We start from the raw sequence: 27,509 nt of genomic DNA, 5'->3' as shown, positions 1-27,509 counted from the left end.
CTTAACAAGCTACAAAGAAATTAAACAAAAATGAAAAAGAAAAGGAAAAAGTGCTTTCGTGGTAGCGCGTGGAGGCCTGGGAAAGACGGATTATAGTAAAAGGAAAGAAGAATAGTATGAAAAGAACTGCAAATGAAAAAGAGGAAGAAGTTGTCCTGGTCATATAACAAGTTCAAATCTAGATGTGTGTTCCCTTGTTTACATCCTTTTAGACTTTTTTTTACAGACTGACTTTACTGAAGAAATCAGCAAACGTGTCTTTCTTTGTTTTGACACACATCACATGTCCCATTATATATCCCCAAATTAACACCTAACAGACTCTAGTATATGTAGCAATTGACCCATCCCCCTCTGACCCTCTCCCCCATTTTGGACGGTTTACTTCTTTTTAACCACAACTTTTTCCATTTTTATATGATTGTGTTTACTTTAATATGCTGGTTCATCGGTTTTCTTTGTTGTTGATGCAAATTTTTCATTTTCGTCTGACTTTTCTTTTAAAAATTATCTAATCTCAACTTTTTTCCTCAAAACATCTTCTCGGTTAATCGGGACTTAAATCACTTATGTATAGTTCGGTATTTGCAAGTCTACTTTAAATATATCATGACTATTTATCATTATTTTCTCTCGCTTTTTCATCTAGCATTTCTTTGTTGTTATTACTTTTTTCATTTTCGTTATTTTTTCTTTTAAGTTGCTTTGAAATGCTTTATTTTGGCCTCAAGATATCCGAAAATACATATACTATATATCTTTCAAAAAAGGTCTACACCTATCATAATCCATTCAACAAATAACTTTGCAAGTTGTATTTTAAATATATCATGACATTTTTATCATTATTCGAGGGTAAATTAGAAATCTTACGGTTAAAAAGTCATTTAATAATATAGGAAGATGTAGAGTACATTTATCCCTTGAAAAAGAAGGTTTACCTTTTTATCATCTGACTTGGAAATTTTGGCCTCAAATGGTCCCTCCTACAATAATACATATACCCTATATATCTCAAAAAAAAAGTCGTAATTCTAACTTTATATGATAATTAAAAGAAGCTTTGGAAAAATGAATTTTAAAATTTGTTACAAAATTAGTTCTTGTGCTGACATGAAGTTTTATTAAGAGAAGTAAAATAGATCTCACCAAACTTTTCTTGCATTGAATTTTCAAGCAAAATATAAAAAGATTTACGACTTAAATGATATGTAATATATATACATAAAAATAAAATTGTTATTAATTAAATTATTTTCGGGTTATCGGGTAACATACGGATCTCCCTCAACTACATGTGACTCCGCCGCTGCTTGCATGTAAGTTGTACCAAGATAAGTAAACTGAACAATCAAAGAAAAAAGGACCATTATTTACAAAACGAAAGAGCTCTTCGTGCACGTTACGAGTTCGTACTCTCCAATAAATAAAATACAGTAGATTATTAAAGTGAAGAAACACAAATAACTGAGTCCATCGAACCTTGTCTTTTAACTCCCGAAATTTTTTTGATTATAAAGGGAAAAAATGTATCGAAGACGTTGTCTTTACCCCTGTAGGAGATGAGGATTCAAATTGTACTTAGAAATATATATACTCGATAAAAATCCACTAAGCATTGTTCCGAACACAAATAATAATAAAAGGAAGGGTAAAAAGTCAAATTTGCTCCTGATATAAGCAAGTGGAACACATTTGTCGTCCGTTAATAATTGGGTCAGATTTGTCCTTGAACTATGCGAAATGAAATAAATTTGCCCTTAAATTTAAACGCATAAACTTTGTAATCGGTGATATCACATGTCACGCAATTAAGTATTAACTTTTTTAAATACATGATAATTTGAACCTTCTAGTAATTTTGAGTTTTTGGGTGTTTGTCTGACTCTTGAGTGAAGGTTCCCGTGTTAAGCGGGGAGGGGAGTCAGGAAAGTAAGGGGAAAGTTGAACAAGATAGAAATGGGGGTCCATGTGCTTCCCACCAACTTCATATGGTTCACCGCTTGGTCCATTTCTGATTAATATTTCACCATATATTCACTGCTACCATCCCATGTGAACGCTCCATTTTTTAACAAAACCCACAGTTCCAATCTCTGTTTGCTTTCACTCATCTAGGGAACTACACCAACAAACTTGAATTATTATTTTCAGTTGTCCTATTGCGATTATCTAACTGCACTAATCAGGACCAATTTCAGTTAACGTCTTGTTTCATCTGGCATTCACACTGCATGTCCAAGTTGGAGGCTAAAATGAGTTGATTAAAGTGAAAGGTACGTGACACCACTCTTTCGTACCGTATCATGCCAAATCCCAACGAATCGCTACTATTTTTGTCACCGTTGATACTCGACTGTTTAGTGTCTAATCATTTTATTTAAAAAATTAAGCTTTTAATAAATACCTACAACAACTTGTAAACATGTTACTATCATCAATTTCACTTAATTAAATTCCCGGTAGCCCATTCCAAACTAAGCGTTCCGTCGCCTTGATCACCTTGCCAAATACATATATAAATTGTTGGTGATAATACAATTACAATTGAAAAATAAAATGAAGCAATAAAAATATCTTCGATTGAGTAGCGTGATTCGCTCTTTAAGGAGATTAAGCCCACTACAAAGAATCTACGCTTCCCAAAGAATAATTTTTCTTTTTCCCTCCAGATACTACAAATGTTCGATCACGCTATATAGCTTAACAAACTCTGGACAAGATGTTGAGTCTAAAGCTCCACAAAAAAGAAGAACACCTTTCTTCAACTAATAAACTCTTTTTTTTCCCTCACTTTTCAAGAACTCTCCAAAGTATATATTTTTCTCTACACCCCACAAGTTAAGGATGACAAACTATTTAGGGGTCGTTTGGTAGATAGTCGAAATTATCCCGGGATTATAATTCCGGGACTAATTTATCTCATCTATTGAGATTATTTTATACCATCAAAAGATGGTATAAAATAATCCCAATAAGTGGGATAAGAAGTATAAGTGATATCCCAAAGACTAATTTTGTACCATGTTTGGTACAAGGTATAAATTTATCTACCAAACATGGTATAAAAATTAGTGCTGGGATATCCCAGCTTATACCTTCTACCAAACGACCCCTTATAGTTGAAAAATTCATCCTTGAATTAATTTGATATGAATAAGGTAGTAAAGGAGGTAGATAAATGGAAGAATTATTATTTAAAGGTTACAAGAAGAATGTACATGAATATTGAGTTAATGGAGAAAAGAGTTACAAGAATATTATTACCACATTGTTCCACTAAATAAATGAGTAATGAAGTAGTGGTTAATGGAAATATTATGGCATGCAAAAAACCGTAGGAAATGGAGGATCATTTCTGCCTCTTAACATGCAGAAGTTATTAGCATGTAATAGACACTTATGACACATTTTTTAATATTAAAATGCTAATAAGTACTGTCAATCCCTCACTCATCTTAATATTAATACAAGAGAGTTTACTAGTTGAAGAGAGACTATTATGCATAATGAAGGTGTGCTCTGCATTGAACCTCCACTTAGTAAAATAATAATCTTCACTCCAGAGCCGTAGTGATCTCGGACTTGAACTATGACTGCTTTAGGGAAATAAAGAATTACTGCTTACACATAATAATCAAGGTGTTAACATGAGCTTTAACAGCCAACACATTACGGCCTTGTGCTATTCAGGTTTTTATGAGTGTTTTTGAGAATGAGCCCAATTCTCATAGGAAGCGGCCTACTTCCACACTGACATAGGTGAAATCTGTCAAGGGTGCTTCTGCAACTTAACACCCCACTCATACGAGTTACAAAATTTCATTAAAAGTTTATAAACTCAACCTCCACACACTGTTACAAAATAATGCACTCACACCATAGGGAGGGAATAAATAAAATAGTGTATTTTTCTCAACAAGTCATCATATGATTCGTTTTTCCCATTGAACCTGGTTATAGAATCTCTAGTCCCCAGGTTAGGTTTCCTCATATATGACTCATGAATTTATGGGTTTCAATCCCATCCCCCTCAATGTGCTCCAGACCTTTTCTCTTGCCAAAGCCTTGGTTAGTAGATCTACAAGATTATCACAAGATTTGACATAATCAACGTTAATGGTACCACTTGTCAAATATGATCTCACAAGATCGTGTTTTCTCCTTATAGGTCCGATTTACCGTTACAATAACGGTTTTGAACTACCAATTGCGGCGGTGCTATCACAATGAATTAAAATAGGAAGAATTGATTTTTCAAAATAAGGAATTTGAAATAATAAATCTCTTAATCAATTCGCTTTTTCACTAGTCAAACTAAAGCAATTAGTTCGACCTCCATGGTAGAGTTAGCAATAATAGTTTGCTTTTTTTATTTCCAACAAATAGCACCACCGCCAACGTAAAATATAACCAGTGGTAGAACAGGAATCACCAGATAAAGTGTTCCAATCTGCATCAGAAAAGCCTTCAAGTACAACATGATATTTTTTATAAAACAAGCCATAAGTTTTTGTACCAACGAAATATTTCATAACTCTCGTTATGGCATACCAATGTTCATTACCTGGCTTGCTTGTAAACCTGCTAAGTACTCTAACTACATACTCAATATCAGGCCTAGTGCAATCAGTCATATATCTCAAACTTCCAATTAAGCTAGCATATTCCTTTTGATTTATCACATTATTTTCACTTTGAACAGGAAACAAGTGAACACTTGACAACATGCTTGCAATCATGAAAGTTATATTTTTTCAAAATTTTCTCAACATAATGTGACTAGTCAAGGAATATTCCATCACATATTTTAGTAATTTTTATTCCAAGAATTAAATTTGCCTCACCAAGATCTTGCATGTCAAAATGGCTTCTAAGAATATTTTTAGTTTCACCAATAACATTCATGTTAGAGCCAAAGATCAGTAAATCATCAACATAGAGGCAAACAATAACATGTGAATTATTCCAAGACTTATGATAGATGCACTTATCACATTCGTTTGTTTTAAAACCATTTTCAATCATGCAGGAATCAAATTTCTCATGCCATTGCTTTGGTGCCTGTTTCAAGCCATATAGGGATTTAGTAAGTTTACACACTTTGCTTTTTGGCCGTTTTCAAACAAACCTTCGGGTTGTTCCATATAAATTTCCTCATTTAGGTCCCCATTCAAAAAAGTAGTTTTACATCCATTTGGTGAATATGCAAATCAAAAATTGCAGCAATAGCAATTAAAAGCCTTGTGGATGTAATTCTAGTTACTGAGAAAAAGTATCAAAAAATTCTAGGCCTTCTAGTTGTTTAAAACCCTTAGCAACTAGTCTAGCATTATATTTATCAACGAACCATCCTAGTTTTAACTTTTTTCTAAGGACCCATTTACACCCAATTGTTTTACAACCCGGTGGTAACTCAACTAACTTCCAAGTTTTATTGAAAACAAGATATCCCAGTTCATCATTTACGGCCTCTTTCCAAAAAATAGCATCATTTGAAGATAATGCTTCTTGTTAAGTGATAGGGTCATCTCCAACATTAAAAACATAAAAATCAGGACCACAATCATTTTCTACTCTAGCTCTTTTACTTTTTCGTATTTCAAAATCATCAATTTCTTTATTTTTCAAAACAGAAGTAGAAGAACTAGATAGTGATAAAATATTTTCTTCAATCCTATGACCCCCACTATTTTTAGAATCAAATGGAAATTTATTTTCATGAAAAATAGCATCACCTGATTATATTATTATATTATCTTCAAGACTAAAAAATCTATAGGCTGTACTATTTGAAGCATAACCAAGAAAAGCACAAGTAGTAACTTTTTTACCTAGTTTACTTATTTTGAGATCCATTAGCCTTACATAAGCTAGACAACCCCAAACTCTTAGATATCCCAAATTTGGCTTGTGACCTTTCAACAACTCAAATGGTGTTAATTTAGTCTTTTTATGAGGCACACGATTCAACACATAACACGCAGTTAAAATAGCTTCACCTCAAAAATTTAGAGGTGCACTAGACTCAATAAGCATAGCATTTGTCAACTCAACTAAAGTTCTATTTTTTCTCTCCGCTACACCATCAGACGCAGGAGAATAAGGTGGAGTAGTTTCATGAATTATTCCCAATGATCTAACAAAATAATTAAACTCATTAGACTCATATTCACGGCCTCTATCACTTCTAATTCTTTTTATTTTTCTACCAAACTGATTTTCAACTTCATGGAGATAAATTTTAAAATTTTCAAAAGCATCACTTTTATTTTTCATCAAGAAAACATATGTATACTTAGAAAAGTCATCAATAAAATTGATAAAATATATATTTCCTCCACGAGTTAAAATTCCTCCAAGTTCACAAATATCAATATGAACTAACTCTAACAATTCAATTTTTCTTTCAAATTGAAAATGAGGCTTTTTTGTGATTTTGGCTTTACTACAAGCCTCACATTTTTCAAAATCCTTTTTAATCATTGGGATTAATCCTAAACTACTCATGATTCCCACATAACAATTATTAATATTACACAAACGAGCATGCCAAAAATTAATGGAAGAAAATAATATGTAAAAAACTAGTAACTTTATTCATTTCAACATTCAACTTGAACATCCCATCACAAGCATACCCCTTTCCCACAAAAATACCTTTTTTCACTATTACATATTGATCAGACTCAATAATTTGTTTGAAGCCTGCTTCATTTATAAGAAAACTAGACATCAAATTTTTTCTCATGGAAGGAGTAAAAAGTACATCTTTTAAAGTTAACACCCTTCCTGAGATAAAGCTCAACTCGACATCTCCCTTTCCAAGCACTTAAGTACTGTAAGAATCACCAAGCATGATGGTTTTGGGCTTCTCAAATGGAGTATACACTTTGAACCAATCTTTGTCATAGCAGGCATGACAGTTTGCACCTGAATCAACCCACCATCCATCAACATTTTCAACCATATTTATGTACATATCACCGCCACAAAAGGCTCTTTGGTAACGTTAGCCTCGAGGTGTAGGACCACGTTTAGAAACTTGCAAAATCTAGCAATATGCCCACTCTTGCCACAGACAAAGCATGGTCCTCCATTTTGTGCTTGTTGATTTTTTGCTTGGTTGTTACCACCATTATTTTTCTTGGGAGGTCTACCATTATTTTTCTTGAATATTTTCTTCTTAGGCTTCATAGAGGTATTCTTGTTAGCATTAGGAGCAGCATTATTTGAAGTAATTAAATTTACCTTGTTTGCGACGGGTTGTAAGTTGCTCTCTTCCGTTTGCAAAAGTGCATCTTGGCCCCTTGCCTCTTCTTCCACGCGGATTCGCATAATCAACGTCTCAAGAGAGGTTTCCTTGTTTGTGGCGCATAGTTTTTGAAATTCCTTCCACGAAGGTGGAAGTTTATCTATTATGCCACAAACAATAAGGTTATCTCCAATTTTTATCTCCTCGGACTCGAGCTCGCAACGATCATTATAAAGTCTTGAGCTTGGTCTACCACCGATTTGTTGTCCACCATTTGGAAACGAAAAAATCTACTAGCGATATATTTTTTCGCTCCGACCTCCTCGGTATCATATTTACTCTCGCAACGCTTTCCAAATTTTCTTTGCAGTAGAGTAAGTTCTATCATAATAATCATAAAAATTATCTGATATACAATTAAGTAAATAATACCGACACTTGTATGAATCTTCCTCGTATTTTACAATTTTTTCTTGAAGAGAAATTAGTTCTTCATCATTCATGGAAGAGTTGTCTACTTTATTTGGATTCTTCTCAGTTAACACATAAGAAACATTGAGAAGACTTAAGTAGAAAAGCACTTTACCCTTCCATCTCTTAAAATAAGTACCGTTGAACCGAAATGGCTTGTTAAGATCTCCTACTTTGACATCGGCGGATTTTTCAATTGTTGCCATTGAATCTCCTTAAAATTGTTGGTGATAATACAATTAAATTACAATTACAATTGAAAAATAAAATGAAGAAATAAAAATATCTTCGACTGAGGCACGGATATCTCGCTCTCTTTAAGGAGATTCAAGCCACCGCAAAGAAAATCTACTGGATCCAAAGATGAATCTTTCCGACTTATTCCTCTCCGAGGATACGGTTTCGATCACGTCGTATAACTCGAACAAACTTTGACAAGATGTTGAGTCCAAAGCTCCACCAAAAAGAAGAACACCTTCCTTCAACTAATAAGCTCTTTTTTTTTTCCTCACTTTTCAAGAACTCTTCAAAGTATATATTTTTCTCTACACCCCACAAGTTAAGGATGACAAACTATTTATAGTTGAAAAATTCATCCTTGAATTAATTTGATATGAATAGGGTAGTAAAGGAGGTAGATAAATGGAAGAATTATTATTTAGAGGTTACAAGAAGAATGTGCATGAATATTGAGTTAATGGAGAAAAGAGTTACAAGAATATTATTACCATATTCTTCCACTAAATAAATGAGTAATGAAGTAGTGGTTAATGGAAATATTATGGCATGCAAAAAACCGTAGGAAATGGAGGAACATTTCTGCCTCTTAACATGCAGAAGTTATTAGCATATAATAGACACTTATGACACATTTTTGAATATTAAAATGCTAATAAGTACTGTCATAAATTACTGTTGAATATATTACACACTTAAGGATATTATTGATTCACAATTTAATACAACAACAACGTACCCAGTGAAATCCCACAATGTGGGGTCTAGGTAAAGTGTACGCAGATCTTACCCCTACAATGCGGGAGATCATTTCCGAAAAGATCAACTTCGAGAAAGACGCGCAAAAAGGCCTGATAAGGACAAACAATTCAAAGCACTATAAAAATGAAATAGTGCAAGATCAAGGAACATGATCAACAATCTGGAAAAAGGAATAGATAAATAAATCACTAGAAGTACAAGGAATAGCAAATAGTAGCAGAAAATCAAAGACAACAAACTATAGGTCAAAACTGATTCACAATTTAATATTTATTGATATTTCAGTGATTTCATACATATATATTTATCATCCGTATCGACAATGTTGGGTTCAGCTTTGCCCAGCGATATGAGACATACAGCTCTCCTTAGGCAGCATGGGATTTTTATTTTTATTTTTCGCAATGTATCTTCCAGGTTCAGCTTTGCCCATAGGTTATAGGAGTATACGATATGAGACATACAACTCTCCTTAGGCAGCATGGGATTTTTATTTTTAGTTTTCGCAATGTATCTTCCATACACCCAAAGATGATATTATGGACATGGCTAACATTATGAGTTAATCACATGACAGATGTTTGTTCGTATCACGAGAAATGTTATGTGATTTTTTAAAATGTCATTTTTAATCAAGCAAACAACATGTATTAAGTAATCTTGATGGTACAACTATACGTACATTAATCATAAATAGCAAGTTGTTATTTCACATACTCCTCCATGTTTAATAGACAATTGATGTGTGTGCCTACCATACTAGTACTAGTAATTGAATAGCTCTCAAAGTTGTCCAATTAGTTAAGCCTACCTAGCTTGAGCTTAAAGCAGAAAGACTGAAAAACGTGGCGAGGTTAGACAATTTCTCAAATAGGGAATGGGCCATTATCAGCATTTGTTTGGTCTTGTGTGGTCCATTTTGATGGCATTATATATGGAGTAGTCAATGTGGACTAATGAGACATGCTATATATCAGTGCAATGTATAGTCAACCGGAGTGCTCTTTAATAGTAGTACTATTTTTTGTTTTCGGGGAAGAAACAAACTTAGCATCCGTAGATTTATAGTTTCAGATCTATGAATAATAGCTTCATTGTATTACGCTAGTTGTGAATTTGTTTTAAACATATTTATTTATAAATTGTTTAATTTTATAGATAATTCCAATTGATGTTACATCAATTATATATTCCTCCAGTGTTGATAACGCATTGGCTTTGTATGCTCGTCATCAATATTTTAAGAATGACATGAGAATTCATTTATTATTAGTACCAAATTAATTTGGATTCGAAAGGTAAATATTATTGTTACCATAAACAAGTTAAGAGACTCGAAAACTAAAGGTTCATGGGACCGATCCCTCCTGTGCAGGGAAAGAGCTATTCTTATATATCCAATGAAAGTCAAAGACACTCTTTCGCTGAAAAGTTGCGCATACACACACATATAGAGAGAGAGGGAGAAATTATATGTCTGAATTTTATTAATACTTCTTATTATGTATGTATTTTTTTTTCCTATCGGATTTACTTTAAGCTTTTATGAAAATCTTGTTCCGCCACTATTCCTATGTTGGCTACGGCATTCTTGTCGGTCACCTTAAGGTGTCACTTTTTTAGGTGGCAAAGCACTAGAATCCACCAATTTTATTGTGCAGAATATTACTATTCGAGAAGAAGTCCAACACTGAATACTGCCAATTGTATATTTGACGCTAATGGCTTTTGAATTTTTGGTTGAAGTGATGCATTCTCTTTGGTCTTTGGAAATACAATAATGTTTCTTCCACCACCACTTTTTAGTCTTTTGTTTCAAATGAAAGCGTTATTTCTTTCACCTGTTGCATGACGTGCCCATTTTATTAGATAATACCGTGTCCATGGCTCCATGCAGTTTCCTAATTTTGGCCATACCTCTCCACTTTTTTTCATGTGAAGGCTGAAGATTGAAAGACTCCAAGATTTGATGAGATATGTGGTCTGTACATCTTGGAATTTTTTTAAAAAAATGTATTTTTATAACTACGAAAAGTTAGTCTTGATTTCCGATCTTGTTTTATCTTCGGATTTATTGTTGCGGTGAGCCATAAAAGGACTAAACATGTGAGTCATTTTCCCAATATAAATGCTAGACCGCCAGCAAAAGTTTGAATTCCACGACTTACTTTGAATATGAGTACTAGTCTAGAAGGTAGATAAATTTCAGTTCTACTGAAAAAGATTTATTAATTGTTGAAACGAAGGAATTAATATTAGACTTTAGTTGAGTGAAATCCAAAAAGAGATTGAAAAATAACTTGCTTGTTTAGGTGCACACACCAAATATATAGATGAAAAGTAGAAGCGATTGCCATTATAAATTCAAGAGCTTCGTAACTGTTCTTATCCGGTGAAGACCTTTTTTTACTCAAAATAGAGAAAAGGGTAACAACATTTTTCTTTGGCAAACTTAGGAACTCAATAATAGCTTTTACCGCTCGCCAAACAACTTACGTCGTAATTACCGGATGCGGATGCTAACATTAACGTTATATATTTATTCGAACTCAATAAATTTAGCTCAAATTTGATGTGTGTTTAAAATTTTGCTAAAGATAAACACAAATAATAGATTCCGAGTAGGAAATAGAATTCGTAACTCGAACCCATAAAGATCAAATTATGAATCTATTTCTAATAATTACAATCATTAAAGCTTGTGTTATGATCAAGAAAAGGATAATTATTTAATTTTGATTTAGTTCTTTGTGGTTAATATTTGTACATGCACTTGAATTGTCTCACGATTGATTGTTGCGTCCTTTTCTATGTTTTAAAGGATAAAGGAAATTTTTCCAAAGGCTGTGAGCCATCCCTTGCGTGCAACTTTGATTAACACACACTATTCTAACAAAGCTTGAGGTCCCATAATTTTGACTATGATTCAGCTTTTTCCTGAAAAAGGAGATAATGGTCATGTTATTTATATTAGGTACTTCGTATATTTAATTTGTTGGTTTGGTTAGGAATTTAGGGGATTTAATTTTTGCGTAAATTCGGCATTAGTTTATAGAATATTTGGTTTGCTACTTTTATACTTCATTTTTCATAAATAATGCCAACATATGTTATGCAGGACTCTGTAATATTTTATGTGGAATAAAGCGTAGAATAAAAATAGAATATTATTTATTCATGAATAATTATTAATATAACAAATTAAACATTTAACAAAAAAAATTCTTACATCATAATCTTTGCATAATTTGTTTCTTAACCGAATCACCCGTATTAGTCTGTTATTTAACACTTGATGGATCATTTTGTAACTCAGCGTGTCAGTAAATTCTACATCCTCTAAAAAGACTGTTCTTTTTCAATCAAGTCCTTTATAACGTACTAAATTTATTGGAATATGGAGCTGTCTAAGTTGAATAATCAATAAGGAGTATCTCTTTTTCCTTTCCTCTGATCAATGTTTCTTTCGATTTAACACGGTTTTGCTTTCTTCCAAATTCCAATATCAAGGCCCACAAGTTCTATTTCTTTATCAAACTTAACCTCCTTAATTTGTGCCTTTTCTTCTCGTCTTCTTTCTCCTAGTTTCCAAGAAGCCCAGTATCAACATCATTATTTTATTTAATATTTTTTGCTCAAAACTTAGCAAAAAAGTAAAAAATAACAAAAGATGTGTTTGTCCTTTCCGTACACATGGAAATAGTTGCTCGTTTCGTTTGAATGATTAATAATTTAACAAGCCATAAGACAAGTCAAGGGAAATCAAAGAGAGAATAGTGAACACATATATTAAACAAATTTCAAATTTCAAAAAAGAGCATAAGACAAAAATAATAGTGAACACATATATTAAACAAATTTCAAATTATTGAATTAATCATTTTATTTTCACATTTCCTTTAACTAATTAGCAATAAGTTTTCAAGAAGGTAAATCATGGTCAATTAATAAGTCAATGACTTTGCCATGAGGCAAAGAAAGTGTTAAAATTATGGGCTTTCTGAGTTTGGATACGAGGCCCATTTCTAATCAGAATTTAGCCCAAATAAAAGATTAGTGGCCAGTTGGATAATGAAATTTTTTCTCGCCTTTCATTCATCATAATAACGTTCTTTTTGCCCTTCGCTAAGTTCGTCTCCACTTGCAAATTTAATAAGAATCCTATTCAATAACTTCTTGTTAACTAAAATCCTATTTTATCATAATTACAAATTCATCATAAATAACTACTAATACAATTACACAATGTAATATATTGTCGAGTCACCATAAATACCGACCTAATAATTGCAAGAATTTAGTAATCAAGCTTTTTCCAGTCATCTGACATTCTCCAAGAACGTCTAACCATCCAATATGTCCGGACCAACTGGTCCGGTTACATTCGGTCTCAATAGAAAGTAATATCAAAAGTATATTTTATCAATTAATAAGTTATATTAAACTATGCTGCCATGATATGCTTTGGGTCTTTCGATTCTCTCTTAAAGCCTATTAAGAATTATGGGCTTTCTGAGTTTGGATACGAGGCCCATTTCTAATCACTCCTGCGGAAGTTTTACTATAGCCCAAATAAAAGCATTAGTGGCCAGTTGGATGGGCCTCATCCAATTAAATTTTGATAATTTTAAAATTTCTACTCCTCGAATTATTGGTCATTAACAAAAAATATGTGGTAAAACTATCAATTTAAGAAATCACAAAGTCACAAATTATTATTTTTGTAACTGCACCATAATTACTGTGATATAGTCATTGATTACTAATTTAAGAAAGAGATACATGTAATCTAGTCAAATACACCTTATGTTTGATGCTATGAAATGTTTTTTCTTAATTAATGGGTCAAAATGTTAATGGACTGATAACAAATACGTGACGTGAGGGACCACTCCAAATGCATTTTTGTACTATTTAGTAGTAACATATTTCGATTACATTAATGACTATTCATTTCCCAATACAGTGCAAAACATGAAAGCAAATAAGAACAACGATCCGAAACTTCCGGGCCGGACCTACAAAATTCCTTAAATTAGAAGTGAAGGCTGTCAAACTCTAGATTTGGATTTTTATACTATTTAAATTTAAATGTGAATGGGGCAGGAGATGTGGACTAGTCGTCAATCCAATAAATATGTTTTCACACTTGCATGTGAAATGTTGTCAGTAAGTCAATAGGTCAACTTTAAAGCTATATATTTAATGCACAAGACATTAATTTATTGACGTAACATAACTACTTAAATTTTCTAAACTTATCAAATAAATAAAGAATTGATCTATACCTTTCAGTTAAAAAAAAAAAAACAAGAGGTGATATGGCTTACTTTGAACATGAATAATACTTTGTGTTTCTTCTATCGTTCTTGAAAATTTTATTTTCAAATATAGCAAAAGGAGTCTCGATTAGTAAAGTTTGATATTCCCAATTTGTTTGGGCCGTGGGCCGTGGCCTTAATTATCTGTCATTGGTCTCCAAAAGGCACGAAGGGTCACCGTGGTCGGTCAATCGTAATCCATGTAACAAAATTTCTGGATGTCCAATAACTGAAGCTCACGTGGGATCTCCAAACTGTGACTATTTTGGAGTTATGGCTGGTTACAAACTCTGCTATTCTGTTAAATAAAAGGACTTGAAATTCGGAAATTACAAAATACTCCTAATAAAGTTCAATTTCAGATATACTTAAGGACTTAGACTATGAGCTACCAAAAAAAAAATAGAAAGAGGAAAAGAAAATTCAATGAGTTGGATTGTTTGTGTGTCCAGTTACAAATCTTATCTGAAATGGGTGGTATGAATTTGACAAATGCTTGACAAGCCACCTTGGGAGCAAAATAGTCGTTTTTAAGTAGGTTTCAATCCATTATGTATTAATCAATAATCGATTGACTATGTGAAGTTACCGACCTTGTTTGGACAAGCTAATTTGTAAGTAGATGATAAGTATTATATGCTGGAATTTTTTTAAAAAAGTTGAAATTAATTTTATTAATAAATAGTTACATATTTGATAAAAGTGCTAAAACAGCTAATAAGTTGTTAACGTGTTCGATAAAAAAATGTTAATAAAATAACTCAACTACCCTTTATTCTTTTATAAAAAGTAACTTAAATATAGGAGTATCTTTGTACGGATAAAATGATGAAGGACAAAAATGGAATTGAGAGGAAGCTAGAGATTTTGTTTTGAAAAAAGTATTTTGAGAATTAAGAAAATATTCAGCATAAAATAGTAAAAAATAATATTTATCAAACTAAAAATGGTTATAAGCTAAAAAATAATAAAACAGGGATGACCAACTTACGACTTTTTGCTGATTTTGGCTTATAATCACTTTGAATATTTATCAAACAAGTAGATAAATCAAAGTATGCTTATAACTTATGAGCTAGCTTGACCGGATTATAAGTTTAAACAAACACCCTTTATTAAGTTACTACTTCCTCCGTCTCAAATTATTTGTTCTTTTTTTTTGTTTTGCATGCCCCTTGAGAAAAAGTACTCCCTCCGGATAAAATAAGAGTGTTCATTTAACTATTTGCACACTCCTTAAGAAAATACTATCTCCTAAAAAAATATTTAATTTGAATAAACTGGCCCTAATTAAATATGTATTGGATTTGATCACATCACACTTAATAGGGGCAAATATGAAAAAATAAGGTTAATTCTTTTTTGATTTGATAAGTGCACACTCTTTTTGACCCAAGAAAAAAGGCTAAGTGAACACTTTTTTTTATCCAAAGAGAGTATTAATCAGGAGGGGTATTTGACTAACTTTACCCTTATTTATATCTAAGTTATAATCTCTATTTATGTGTCATCTTCATTAATGACAAAATTTTACTAATGGTAAAATGGGGAAAACATAATTAGTTGTGTCTTGAACTTCTAATACGATAAATTATTTTAGACAATTATTTATAATAACCACGACGTTATTTAGTGATGGAAGAACAAATAGAGGGGAGGCGTAAAATGGGTTAGGGGGCTAAGGTGGATGAGGTGGCATGCCACAAGGCATCCACATAATTGAATGTCACTGCCACGTAGGATTGGATGTCCACCTTGGACAACCTACGAATGAGGGTAATATTTGAACCAATAATATAACAGTAGGGGTATATTTGAATCTAAGGTATAACGATGGTATATTTGAACCTTTTCTCATTGTACAGGGGTACTTTACTTTGAGCACGGATTTTTTTGATCCAAATGTATCTTGTCTTTACTATGAATATTTTCTGAATAATTTGAGACAAAGGGAATAACAGTAGATATTTGTACATAAAAATTGAAATAAGCAATAGTTAAAGTTATTTATATTGTTAGTATAAATTATTTTTTTACAATATCAGATTGGGTTAAAGATGTTTAGATTTAAACCTCCTTAAAATGAACTAAGCAATAGTTAAAGTTATTTATATCGTTAGTATAAATTATTTTAAATGACAATAGATAAGTTAAATTCAAAACAAAATGATTGTGACAGCTGCTTGGAGTTATCAGTATATAAAAAGAGGTATAGCCAATAACGACAAACTAAGCCATTTAGGTAATCACTCGTTGTCATCTGTCAGAACAACGTTGCCAACTCTGTAGAGTATATAGATAGGTTGTTTAGTGAGATATTTTTCTCATTTCAATCATTACTCTTCCTTCTTCTTTGCTCTCATCAGTACACACGCTCAGTAGTGTCACAGTTACACACATTATAAATAGAGCTTAATTTGTTCAAAACCAGAAAGAAATTAAAGAAGGAAAATGGGTGTTATTGACCATATTTCTGATATGTTTGATTGCTCCTCTGGCCACTCCAGGCACAACAGACGCAGGCAATTGCAGGTATATCCAAGTTCTAATCAATATTTTTTTTCCTATGTTATCTTTAGTTCTTTCTTACACCTATGTCGTATGAGTTTTTGGGCTTTGTTGCTTTCTCTTTTTCTTCAAGTTTAGGGTCAGATCTGTGTAAAATCTGTAAGTTCTGAAGATTTACTATGTTAATGGTAGCTTACTCCTCCTTTAGGATTAGGTTTTAATTCTGTTTGCAGATAAAAGTGATTAATTATTTATGGAGCTACATTGCTGTAGCTATTTATGAGTCTAATATTAATTAGACTGCTAAATCTCAAGTTTGTTACTCCTTCTGTCTCAAATTATCTGTAGTGATTTTCTTTTACATGTCTCTTAAGAAACATTAATTAGGAGGACCCTTAATTGGTATTTTAACAATCATAACATTACCCTATAAATAGTAATTTTGTCTTGAACTTCAAAAACAACAAATAATTTGAGGTTATTATTTTTAGAAATCACGATAGATAATTTGAGATGGAGGCAGTATTCTTGTGGTAATTTTGAGGATCATTTAGGCCTTAATCTTTCTAATGAAACATTTAATAGTTTTTCTATATTAATGTAAACAGACAGTATTGGAGCAAATGGCTTTCCAGGTCCTCTTTCCTGTTACCTGCATAAGATGTTTATTTAATAGATTTGTTTTAGGCCGGTGGTTAAGGAATATAAATCAATTTATTTCCCACTGACATCTCAAATCTAGCTGTCTCGGTTTTTTGATTTTGTATCTGATTTCCATGTACCTGCCACTAATCCTAAAAGGGTCTTCTTAAACCTTTTTTACTAACACGTTTAGCATTTTACCTTCACCTTTTCTGGTTATTTCTTGTGCTCTCAAATTAGGATAATCTGGTACAAAGTTGAAATAGGTTAATGCTTAAATTTTACTAGTACTAACAAAAAATGCTAGATGAACTTTTTCCATTTGTCCAATCCTCGAGGTGCAAAGTGACTCAACACGTGTGTTGGTTGGAAGCAACATGTAACCTGTAAAATAATTGAGTGGCGCCTAAGCTGACTCGAACACCCTAGACAGAGCTAGAGGCTCGGCAGGGGTCATTTGAACCTTTCGCTAGAAAAATTACATTGTATATGTGAGTTTAAACGTAAAAATCACATTGTATATACAAGGTTAAATTTTTTTATGTCTATATAATTGATGATAAATCCATTTAGTGAAAACGTTGTCTCTCCGAACACGGTTTTTGAAAAAGGTCTCTTTCCCTATATAACTCCACTTTCGAGTTCTCTTCATGAAAGGTCTTACGGCTAGATAAATGACAAATTAAAAAAAGTTAATGCATGCTAATAATAGATTTGGGTTGGTGTTACCATGTGCGCGCTTTTTTCTCGTTTCCAGTAATTCTCCTATTACTATGGTTACCCTTTTTCTATGAAGGATCTGGTCATCTGCTGCCTTTAGGAAAATAATTCTTTACTACTATACTTGTCTCTTTTGATATAACCAAAGTACTCATTTTTCTTAACTTTGCAAAAGCAAAAGCAAAAAGTAGAATATTTCCATTAAGGGGTAGTGTGTTGCAACTTGCAAGGCTTTGCATAAAAGATAGTGCAGATTCAGTATGGCCTTTGGGCCTCCACTCACATGTACATACCTTGGCTGGACCATATCGTATTTTTATGGACCTGCCTTATTGATTCTGTACTTACGACTAGGTGAATTACTTTGTTTTGTCAGTATAGATTTACCTTGGGATGATAGGTTGGGATTTCATTTAATCCCAACTGATATTTCTACCAATTTAACACAAAAACCCATCCAAAAAATAAAGGGCGTGTAACTCACACGCGAATGATGTGGCAGAAGGATGGATGGAACAATGACATGTGGCATGTGAGCCCAAAGTAATTACTAAATTTTGAATTAAGAAAAAGAAAACTAATATAAAACTTATTTAACTTATTTTGAAAAAAAAAAAAAAGAAGTAAAATTCTTTTCTCACTACTATACTTGTCTTCTTTCCCACCGGCCAGTGATATAACCAAAGCCTCTCTCATTTTTCTCATCTCTTTATAACCAAAAGCATTAACAATGTCATACCTCTTCCACCCCAATATTTCCATTAAGGGTAGTGTGAAGAAATGGGTCAAATCAAACAACTTAGTTATTCCCAAAAAGACAGTTTCAGATTCAGTATTGGTTACCTTTGGGCTCCACTGAAATGTAAATGAAAAAAGATTCGTATCTTGGATTTCAACTCAAATTGTACGTGTTTCTCTTCTGGAAAACGTGAATACCTCTATTGATTCTGTACTTACTACTAGGCTAAGGCTACTTTGTTTTGTCAGTATAGATTTAACTTGTGTACTAGAGAGTAGAAGAAAAATATAGAAATGTTTTAAGCCACTTGGTTATAGAATGTTAAGTATATACTTTACGCTCTATATTAGTATCAAATTGGCTTACCATACCAGTTATTGCATGTTACTTTAATATGATGGTGGAAAAAATTTTAACTTACCTGCACTAATAATATAGAAATGTACAATAGAATGTTAAAATACTTCTACGTCCATGTTAGTATCAAATTGGTAATACTTACATGTTACGATGGTGGAATACTGCATCATTTTTATATTTTTTTCGGTTGACGTGTAATACTTACACGAAGACTGCATCATTTTTCATATTTTTTCGCTTAGTCAGAATCAAAGCAACAGCTTATATATAGAAGAAATTCTCTTAAACTCAAGATATGTGCCGAACTAGTGTTTTAGATTATAAGGTATAAATAGCGTCCACTAGCCAGTTTTCAGTCATTTCTTTGAAAAATTGAAACTCTAAACTCTATGATAATGACAATTTTTTAATTATAGGGATTGAAAAATGGTTATTGGTGAATCTTATCCAATTATAACTTGTTATTAATTTATGAAACTATGGATTTCAGACAGTTGAGATAAAAGTGAAGATGGACTGTGAAGGCTGTGAGAGGAAAGTGCGAAGGTCCGTAGAGGGAATGAAAGGAGTTTCATCTGTGACAGTGGAGCCCAAACAGCACAAGCTCACAGTAGTGGGCTATGTTGATCCAGAAAAAGTTGTGTCCCGTGTGGCCCATCGCACGGGGAAGAAGGCAGAGATTTGGCCATACGTCCCATACGACGTCGTTGCTCATCCCTATGCACAGGGTGTGTATGATAAGAAGGCTCCCGCTGGGTATGTGCGAAGAGATGATTATCAAAGTAACCAGCTCGCACGTGCCAGTTCTACTGAAGTTCGCTATACTACTGCATTTAGCGATGAAAATCCTGCAGCTTGTGTGGTCATGTGAACTTAATATTTCTGCTACTCTGTTGTTAAATTATGAATCTTGTAGACTTGTACCATAGCACTCGTTATTGTTAAGTTTGTATTTCTTTTTGTGAAGTTCCTACTTTTAAGTTTTGATGAACACATCATAGTGTTTCTTTTTTGTTTTTTAGTCGAAGCTAAAGTTCTATCGTGATTGTACTGTGTATTGTTAAATCAATGAATGTGAGATCAGTGAGATTCGAACTTTTGTAGTGATTTCTTAGTCACTGAACTCTCTCTTGCAAATTGTTGCTTCCATTGACAGTGTTAACACTGTTATGATTGACATTTAGGTATCAAAATTTGAGTTGTGTGCGCGGTAGTCTTTAACTGTTGGATTTCAGAATGTTGCTTTTTGTAAAGCACCAGTGCATGCCAAACTTTTTGTTTGAGATGGACGTTGCGGAAATGAGAATGTTGCGATGGATGTGTGGGATAGGATTAGCATACGGAAGAGAGATAGGATTAGGAATGAAGATGTCAACGGCGTAGAAGTAGAGGATTGGGGAGAGGTGATTAGACAGACATGAAGCTCCGGGATGACCAGATAGAAATTGGAGGTGTGAGAGGATGCCAAATCACTTAAATTGCCAAGCTGAGCGAAAAGAATGGACCCTTTTTTCCCCTTGGCTTCTAAGAAAGGAGATTATACACTCCAAATAAATTGATTTAACTTCTTCACTGGAAAAAACATAATAAGAAAAAGGATAAGAACATTTTTATATTTACATTTTACACAACTAATTTCTCCTTATTTAAGCAGTTTGCTTTTTTATTTTCAAAATTCTAATTAGCTAAAAGGAAAAAAGCTCTATCCTTTAGTAAGCATGAATTTATATAGTAAAACTTAAACTCTGCTTAATTTGGCAAATAATACAATGTATGAATAAAACAAGCATTTTTTTTTTTTTTTGCTCTAAGGATTGATCTTCACACCAAATAAATTGATTTAACGCCTGAAAAAAACATAATAAGGGATCTTTAATTTTTGCCTCTCAAAATTCTTTAGGTCTTTAATTTTATATAGCCCTTTAATTTGCAAAACCCCCAAAAAATGTAAAACAAGCATTTTTTTTTAAGTGATTGCTCTTCAAACACGCCGGTCTTTAAAAAAACCCCAAAGTTTTGGGTTCAAACCCGCCAGTGAAAAAAAAAAAATCGTAAGACAAGATTTCCCGAAAGTTAGGCCTATTAGTTATGCTGTACTTCCACGTTAGGCCTTATAATGCATAACTATAGTTTTAAGTTATGCCTAAGGGTAAAGTTATGCCGAATAAAGGATAAAGTTATGCCTTATAGAAATTATGTCTTAAAGCATAACTTTTATATATAAGCTATGCCTTAAGGATAACTTGCCTTACCATTTTTTTTTTTTTTACTCTGCTAAAATTCTAAAAAAGTTAGGCCTTAAGCCTAACTTTTGCCCGAATAGGCCTAATTTGCTACGAAATTCTGCCTTGCATTTTTTTTTTTTATACTCTGCCAAGGTTCAAACCTAGAATCTTAGGGGTAGTTTCGGACACTTAAACTGCCAAAGGTCAAAAATGAAAGACCAGCAATTTGATGGCCAAAAATTAAAGACCACCCCTAAATAGGGCATTTGTGCGAATGATCCTAAAACAAGCGAGATTCTAAAAAAGCGAATTGCCCTTCTTTCGGGGTGGTCTTTAAATTTTGTCCCTCAAATTGCTGGTCTTTAAGTTTTGCCCTTCGCTTAAAATTCATGGGTTCCGGGTTCAAATCCCCGCTTAATAAAAAATTTTAAAAAATTCGCAAAGCAGAGTTTGAATTTCGCTCTGCCCCCTTTGGCTGACTTTGCCTTGAGACATATATTTTATTTTATTTTACTTTTCAAGGTAAGCTTTTAGTTATGCTTTAAGGAAAAATTCCGCCTTATGGGACATACTTTTAGTTGTGCCTTAATTAAAAGTGTGCCCCATAAGACATAACTAAAAGAATGCCCCATAAGGCGGAACTTTTCCGCATAACTAAAAGTTTGCGCTTTGCGATAAAGTCTATGCCTTAAGGAAAAGTTCCTTATGGGTCATACTTTTGGTCTTTGCATGCGCTTAACTAAAAATCTGTCCCATAAGGCATAACTAAACTATGCCTCAAGGACAAAGTTCCGCCTACTTTTAGTTATTCCTGATCCCAAAACTTTAATTTTCCTTACGTAGTATGCATCCGACATACACGTCCCCCGTACTTGCTTTGCGAAATTATTTTTTTATTTTATGCTTGAGCGGGAGTTCGAACCCAGAACATCAGGTATTCGCCCACCTTTTCAAGCGAAGGACAAAAATTAAAGACCACAAATATGAGGGTCAAAATTTAAAGACCACAAATCTGAGGGCCAAAATTTAAAGACCATCCCAAAAGAAGGCCAATCCGTGCAAAAAAAAAAATGAAAAAAATGTTAAAGAGTCTTGGGCTACATTCCATAGGCCCAAGTCCACTATGATCCATTAGAGCAGCAGCAGCAGCACTACTTATATGTCAGTAATTCTCCAACCGCCCTTTCCTAACTCCGTTACCATCTTTTGGCGGGAAACAAAAAACCCTCACCCTCAACCAAACAATGGCAGAAGAAGAAATATCGGCGGCTGGTGGAGAAACAGAACAAGAAGTAGAAGAAGAATTCTCCGTTTGGAAGAAGAACACGCCGTTACTCTACGATCTTGTCGTCTGTCACGCACTTGAATGGCCTTCTCTCACCGTTCAATGGCTTCCCTCACCCACCGTTAACGACGGTGCTTTTGCCGTCCACAAACTCATTCTCGGAACTCACACCTCCGATGATTTCCCTAACTTCCTCATGGTCGCTAATGTTCATCTGCCACGTAATCCTGCTTCTGGACTTGAACACAATCTCATTAATCCTCAAATCCCTAAGGTCTGTGACTTTTGGAGTCGTACGTTTTCATTAAGACATGTGTAAATGCGTGTTGAGTAGTGCATATTTGTACACATACCAACTGTTTGATGAAACATCTAAATGAAAAATGCTCTCTGTTAATGAATGTACGAGGAATTTTTTGTCTGCAATTGCTCTTTTCTGTCAATAAATAGGTTTAGTAAGTTTTGCTAGTGTTCACAGGTAGAGATAGTACAAAAGATTTTTTGAGTGGATTTATGTAACTTAGATACATTTTCATTGATACGGGTTGAGTAATGCATATGTGTATAGGTATGAACTGTTTGATGAAATACCTAAATGAAGAAAGCTCTCCGTTAATGAGAAAACTTATGCATTGGAACCTATACGTATTTAAACAATTTAAAGAAGTTCTTCTCAAACTCTTAAACTATGCTAATAGTGTAGGAATATTTACAGGAAGTTATTCTCTATATAAATGTTTATAGTATAGATAGATCTGATTTTATAAAGAGTATTCCTTCAAAAAAAGTTATTAGGAGTAATGGATGTGGTAATTGTTTGGCATAATTTTGTTTTTCTCAAAAATATTTTGAAAACATTGTTTGGTAATTTGGTTATAAGAAGCGACCAGTTTTGGGCAGTTTTTTAAGATGAATTTTTCAAGTCTCAAAAAGTGGTTTAGACTAGTTTTTTCAAGTTTTTGAAGTTTTCTACTCACAAAACTTCAACTTCTTTTCAAGTAAAATGCATCTCCAAACACAATTTCAGCTTCCAAAAATCATTTTTCATCTCATCTTCAAATTCCTTTTTACAAGTTTCTATGTAGTAATGCATGTTTACGAATATGAACTGTTTGATGAAATATCTAAATGAAGAAGCTCTCTGTTATTGAAGGAACTTATGCATAGAAGCTAGAAGTGTTTTATATGAGGAAGCTTTATCTGGGATTGTTTTTTCTGCTGTTAAGACCTGTCAATAAATTGGTTTAGTAAGTTTTGCTAGTGTTGACAGGTAGAGATAGTACAGAGGATACATGTTGATGGAGAAGTTAATAGGGCGAGATGTATACCACAGAAGCCAGCTGTAGTTGGAGCAAAGACTAGTAGCTCTGAAGTTTATGTCTTTGACTCTTCTAAACAGCCCCTAGATCATGAAGGGGGATCTTGTAACCCTGATGTTAGACTTAGAGGGCATGATAAAGAAGGTTATGGTTTGTCTTGGAGCCCATTTAAAGAGGGTTTTCTTTTGAGTGGTTCAAATGATCGTAAGATTTGTTTGTGGGATGTATCTGCAATGCCTCAAGACAAAGTGCTTATGGCCCATCATACGTATGAGGTAATTTGATCTATGCTTTTCGCCCATCACTCTCGAGATGTGCTGATTCGACTGAGATACTTTTGTTGATTCTGGAGCTGAAGTACTTACTATGGCAGATGAGATTTTAATTCTAGTAATTTTGTGTAGGAGCATGAAGATGTAGTTGAGGACGTGTCATGGCATCCAAAGAACGAGAACTTATTTGGTTCCGTCGGAGATGATTGTCGTCTGATCATTTGGGACTTACGCACAAACAAGGCCCAACACTCAGTTTTAGTGCACGAGAAAGAGGCAAGTGTCTTTTCTTTTTATTTCGGTTAAATTCCATCTGCTTAATATTTTACTTGACTCTGTTTTAGCTGTTTTATTGAGATTGATCTCAACTATGTTCATCTAATTGTTTATTTCCGTATTGTTATTCTAGAAGTAATTAAAACAATTCATATCTAATTTCCACAATGTACTATACCTAATAATATCTATATTCTATTGCATCTATCTAATCTCCTTGATGTTCCTCAACATATTTTACTTTTGAAACCTGATAACCCATAGATGATGAGCTAGGCATCCAATCCAATGTTATGAGAAACATAAGAAACTATGATGTGGAACAAAAAGTAGATTGTTATTCATGACTATACAATGTTACCTGAAAGGAAACAATCTCTTTATTGTACAGAAGAAATATCCTGAACTTTATCCATGACTCTACAATGCTAATTGTTAAGAAACTAGACAAGGGGTCTTCCTGGGCCTCTGAATGATATTTATCATAGTTACGAAAGCTTCATATGGAACAATATGACAGGGAAGTTGAGATGTCATGAGTATTGGAACTAATGGAACCTCTAACAATGGTTATCCTTGATACATTTTAGTGGTTCTATTTATATCTGTTCAAGAGGTTAATTAAATCACGTGTTTCACATACATTAATGAATTATGAAATCAGCAAGTGAATAACATGTTCACCGTATGAACAACTTTTCCCTGAAACAGTCTTGCTGATCTTGTTTTTTCTTCCTTCCTCCAGGTGAATTATTTATCTTTCAACTCTTATAATGAGTGGGTTCTTGCTACAGCGTCGTCAGATAGTACTGTTGGTCTCTTCGACATGCGAAAGCTGAGCACTCCGTTGCATGTGTTCGGCAGTCATACGTATGTCCTTCAACTTACATTCGAGTCTCCAAATTTAGTGGAGTCAAATTTTTAAGTCACCCATTATCTTATTGGCTTGGTGACTATGCAAATCACAGTTTGCTGATACTTGTCTCTGTTGATGATTGACTTATTAGTATTTGGATCCATTGGCATGCAAAAGAAGTCCTTTTGAAACCAAAACAAATGAACACTATGAAGTATTTGTCAAGTCTACTTTTAAGGAATGGTCAAATCTGCTGTTGCTTTTGAGCCCTGCTTATGCTCTTCCTCAGCTCATTCCTCATAGTTTCTTTGATGACATTGCAATAGGATACCTCTACATTAGTTCATTTTAATAATCTTACAGTGCAATTCTATTCAGTCACTATAGCTGAAGATTCTTGATTCTCAGGCCTTTGCCTTATCCAGCAGTTATTCTGACCCTTCTCCTAATACTCGTGCATTCTACTACCTTTTGTTTGTACAAATGATAAAGCTTTTCTCACTAAACGCTAATGAATTTTTGCAGCGATGAGGTATTCCAGGTAGAATGGGATCCTAATCATGAGACTGTACTGGCATCTTCAGGTGGTGACAGAAGGTTGATGGTCTGGGATCTTAACAGGTACGTCATGCATGAAATGAATTCCACAACACAAACCATGGTGGTGGAGTATCATTAAAGTTTAATAAGAAATAATGGTGATTGAAACAAAATTGTTGTTTCCTTTGAATAATCAGACCGCAGCTTATTTTAAACCCTCTTCATTTAATTGTCTACTACCTACTTGAATAATAGTTGATTTGATTTGGTTTTATGTCTTCAGGATTGGTGATGAGCAATTGGAAGGGGAAGCTGAAGACGGGCCCTCTGAACTTCTTTTCTCTCATGGTGGTCATAAAGCAAAGATATCTGACTTTTCGTGGAACAAGAATGAGCCATGGGTCATTTCAAGTGTGGCAGAAGACAATACTGTCCAAATCTGGCAGATGGCTGAGAGCATCTACCGTGATGACGATGACAACGTCGACTGCTGAGTTTCCAAACTCTGAATGTTCAATTTTTGGTGCATTTTCTTCTCCATCAGTTTGAGGCCGTTGTATTTGTCTCTGCAGATTTATGAGCTAGACGAGTGCCGTTAATTTGCACTTGTATGTGGCGTTGGATATAACTTAATTAGATGCAGGTTTATTAATATTAACTAGAAGAGTATTGTTGATATGTACTTGTATGTCAGATTGCATGCTAACTAGTTACAGAACCGTCTAAGGTTCTAGCTTGGAATGAGAACTTTTTGATAGGGAGCGCTTTACCCTCTCAGGAAATCTGAATTAATCGGGTTAACGGACTTTGAATACTGCAGTGTTAAACTAAAAAAGAACTTATAATAAGCTGGTTTTCTTGAATTTTCTGAACTCTGGTCTGGAATTATCTTTTGTTCACAATGTAGTGGTTAAAAGGTGACATCAGGTTGTGGACTGAACCAAGAAAAGATCTCCATTGTGAGAAGAAAGTGTTTTAAGATCATTTCTTCGTTATACCAAGATCAAATGAACATAAATAAAACCTAATTGTGCGTGTGTCCTCTGATCTCCTGATCTTTCTATTAACAACCCACAACTTTGTTCAACGTTCGATAAATCTTTGGAGCTTTTCTAGCCTGCTCCCCCCGCACCCCCCCCCCCTACCAAAAAAAAAAAAAGACTGGATTTCTTTCACCTTCCCTGTATGAGTAAGAGTCCGGAACCAAAATGACCTAAAAAAAAAACCTTTTGAACCAAAATACCCAACCCAAAAAAAAGTGACAAAAGTACTTTTAGCGCAGAATTCACGGAAAGGAGCCATTAGATCGTTAATTAGCGAAGATTTTCTTGCGTTATCGAAGCATTAAAAAAAAAAAATTCTATAACGCAAAGAAAACTGCGTTATAGAAAACGTACCAAAAAAAAAAAAAATTGGCCAACTCTATTTTTTGCAACACTTAGTGTTTTTTTTTCCATACTTTGACCAATGATTAGTTGTGTCAAGACTCGAAACGTCAATATTTTATATAGAACACGATATTTTTTTTTTTGCGTATAATAATGTAGGCTCAATACATCAAGGATACGTAAACGTTCGGATCATCATTTTAGGGGTTGAAAAGGTGCCGAAGTAAATTTTATTTGTAAACTTTAGGTTTAAGTGTTCTATATATAGACGTCCATTTTTGTTTGAAGACTTGTTGTCATTAGCTTAAAGTTTTTTATTTTTAGGGTTTAGAT

At 33.6% G+C, this 27,509-nt stretch overlaps 2 protein-coding genes across 2 annotated transcripts; both read left to right on the top strand.

Moving 5' to 3' along the window:
* The first annotated feature begins 16,286 nt into the window (after positions 1–16,286).
* On the top strand, positions 16,287–20,114 carry LOC132065163 (heavy metal-associated isoprenylated plant protein 26-like). Its single transcript, XM_059458422.1, has 2 exons — positions 16,287–16,578; positions 19,506–20,114. The coding sequence occupies exons 1-2, from the start codon at positions 16,498–16,500 to the stop codon at positions 19,884–19,886; spliced, it is 462 nt and encodes a 153-aa protein (XP_059314405.1). The 5' UTR covers positions 16,287–16,497; the 3' UTR covers positions 19,887–20,114.
* A 2,309-nt stretch (positions 20,115–22,423) lies between these two features.
* On the top strand, positions 22,424–26,593 carry LOC132065162 (WD-40 repeat-containing protein MSI2-like). Its single transcript, XM_059458421.1, has 6 exons — positions 22,424–22,799; positions 23,796–24,119; positions 24,249–24,392; positions 25,138–25,262; positions 25,774–25,869; positions 26,072–26,593. The coding sequence occupies exons 1-6, from the start codon at positions 22,485–22,487 to the stop codon at positions 26,280–26,282; spliced, it is 1,215 nt and encodes a 404-aa protein (XP_059314404.1). The 5' UTR covers positions 22,424–22,484; the 3' UTR covers positions 26,283–26,593.
* The last annotated feature ends 916 nt before the right edge of the window (positions 26,594–27,509 follow it).

This window comes from Lycium ferocissimum, chromosome 7 (genome assembly GCF_029784015.1).
Source record: "Lycium ferocissimum isolate CSIRO_LF1 chromosome 7, AGI_CSIRO_Lferr_CH_V1, whole genome shotgun sequence".
Classification (NCBI taxonomy): domain Eukaryota; kingdom Viridiplantae; phylum Streptophyta; class Magnoliopsida; order Solanales; family Solanaceae; genus Lycium; species Lycium ferocissimum.
This window is presented reverse-complemented; position numbering and strand designations above follow the sequence as displayed.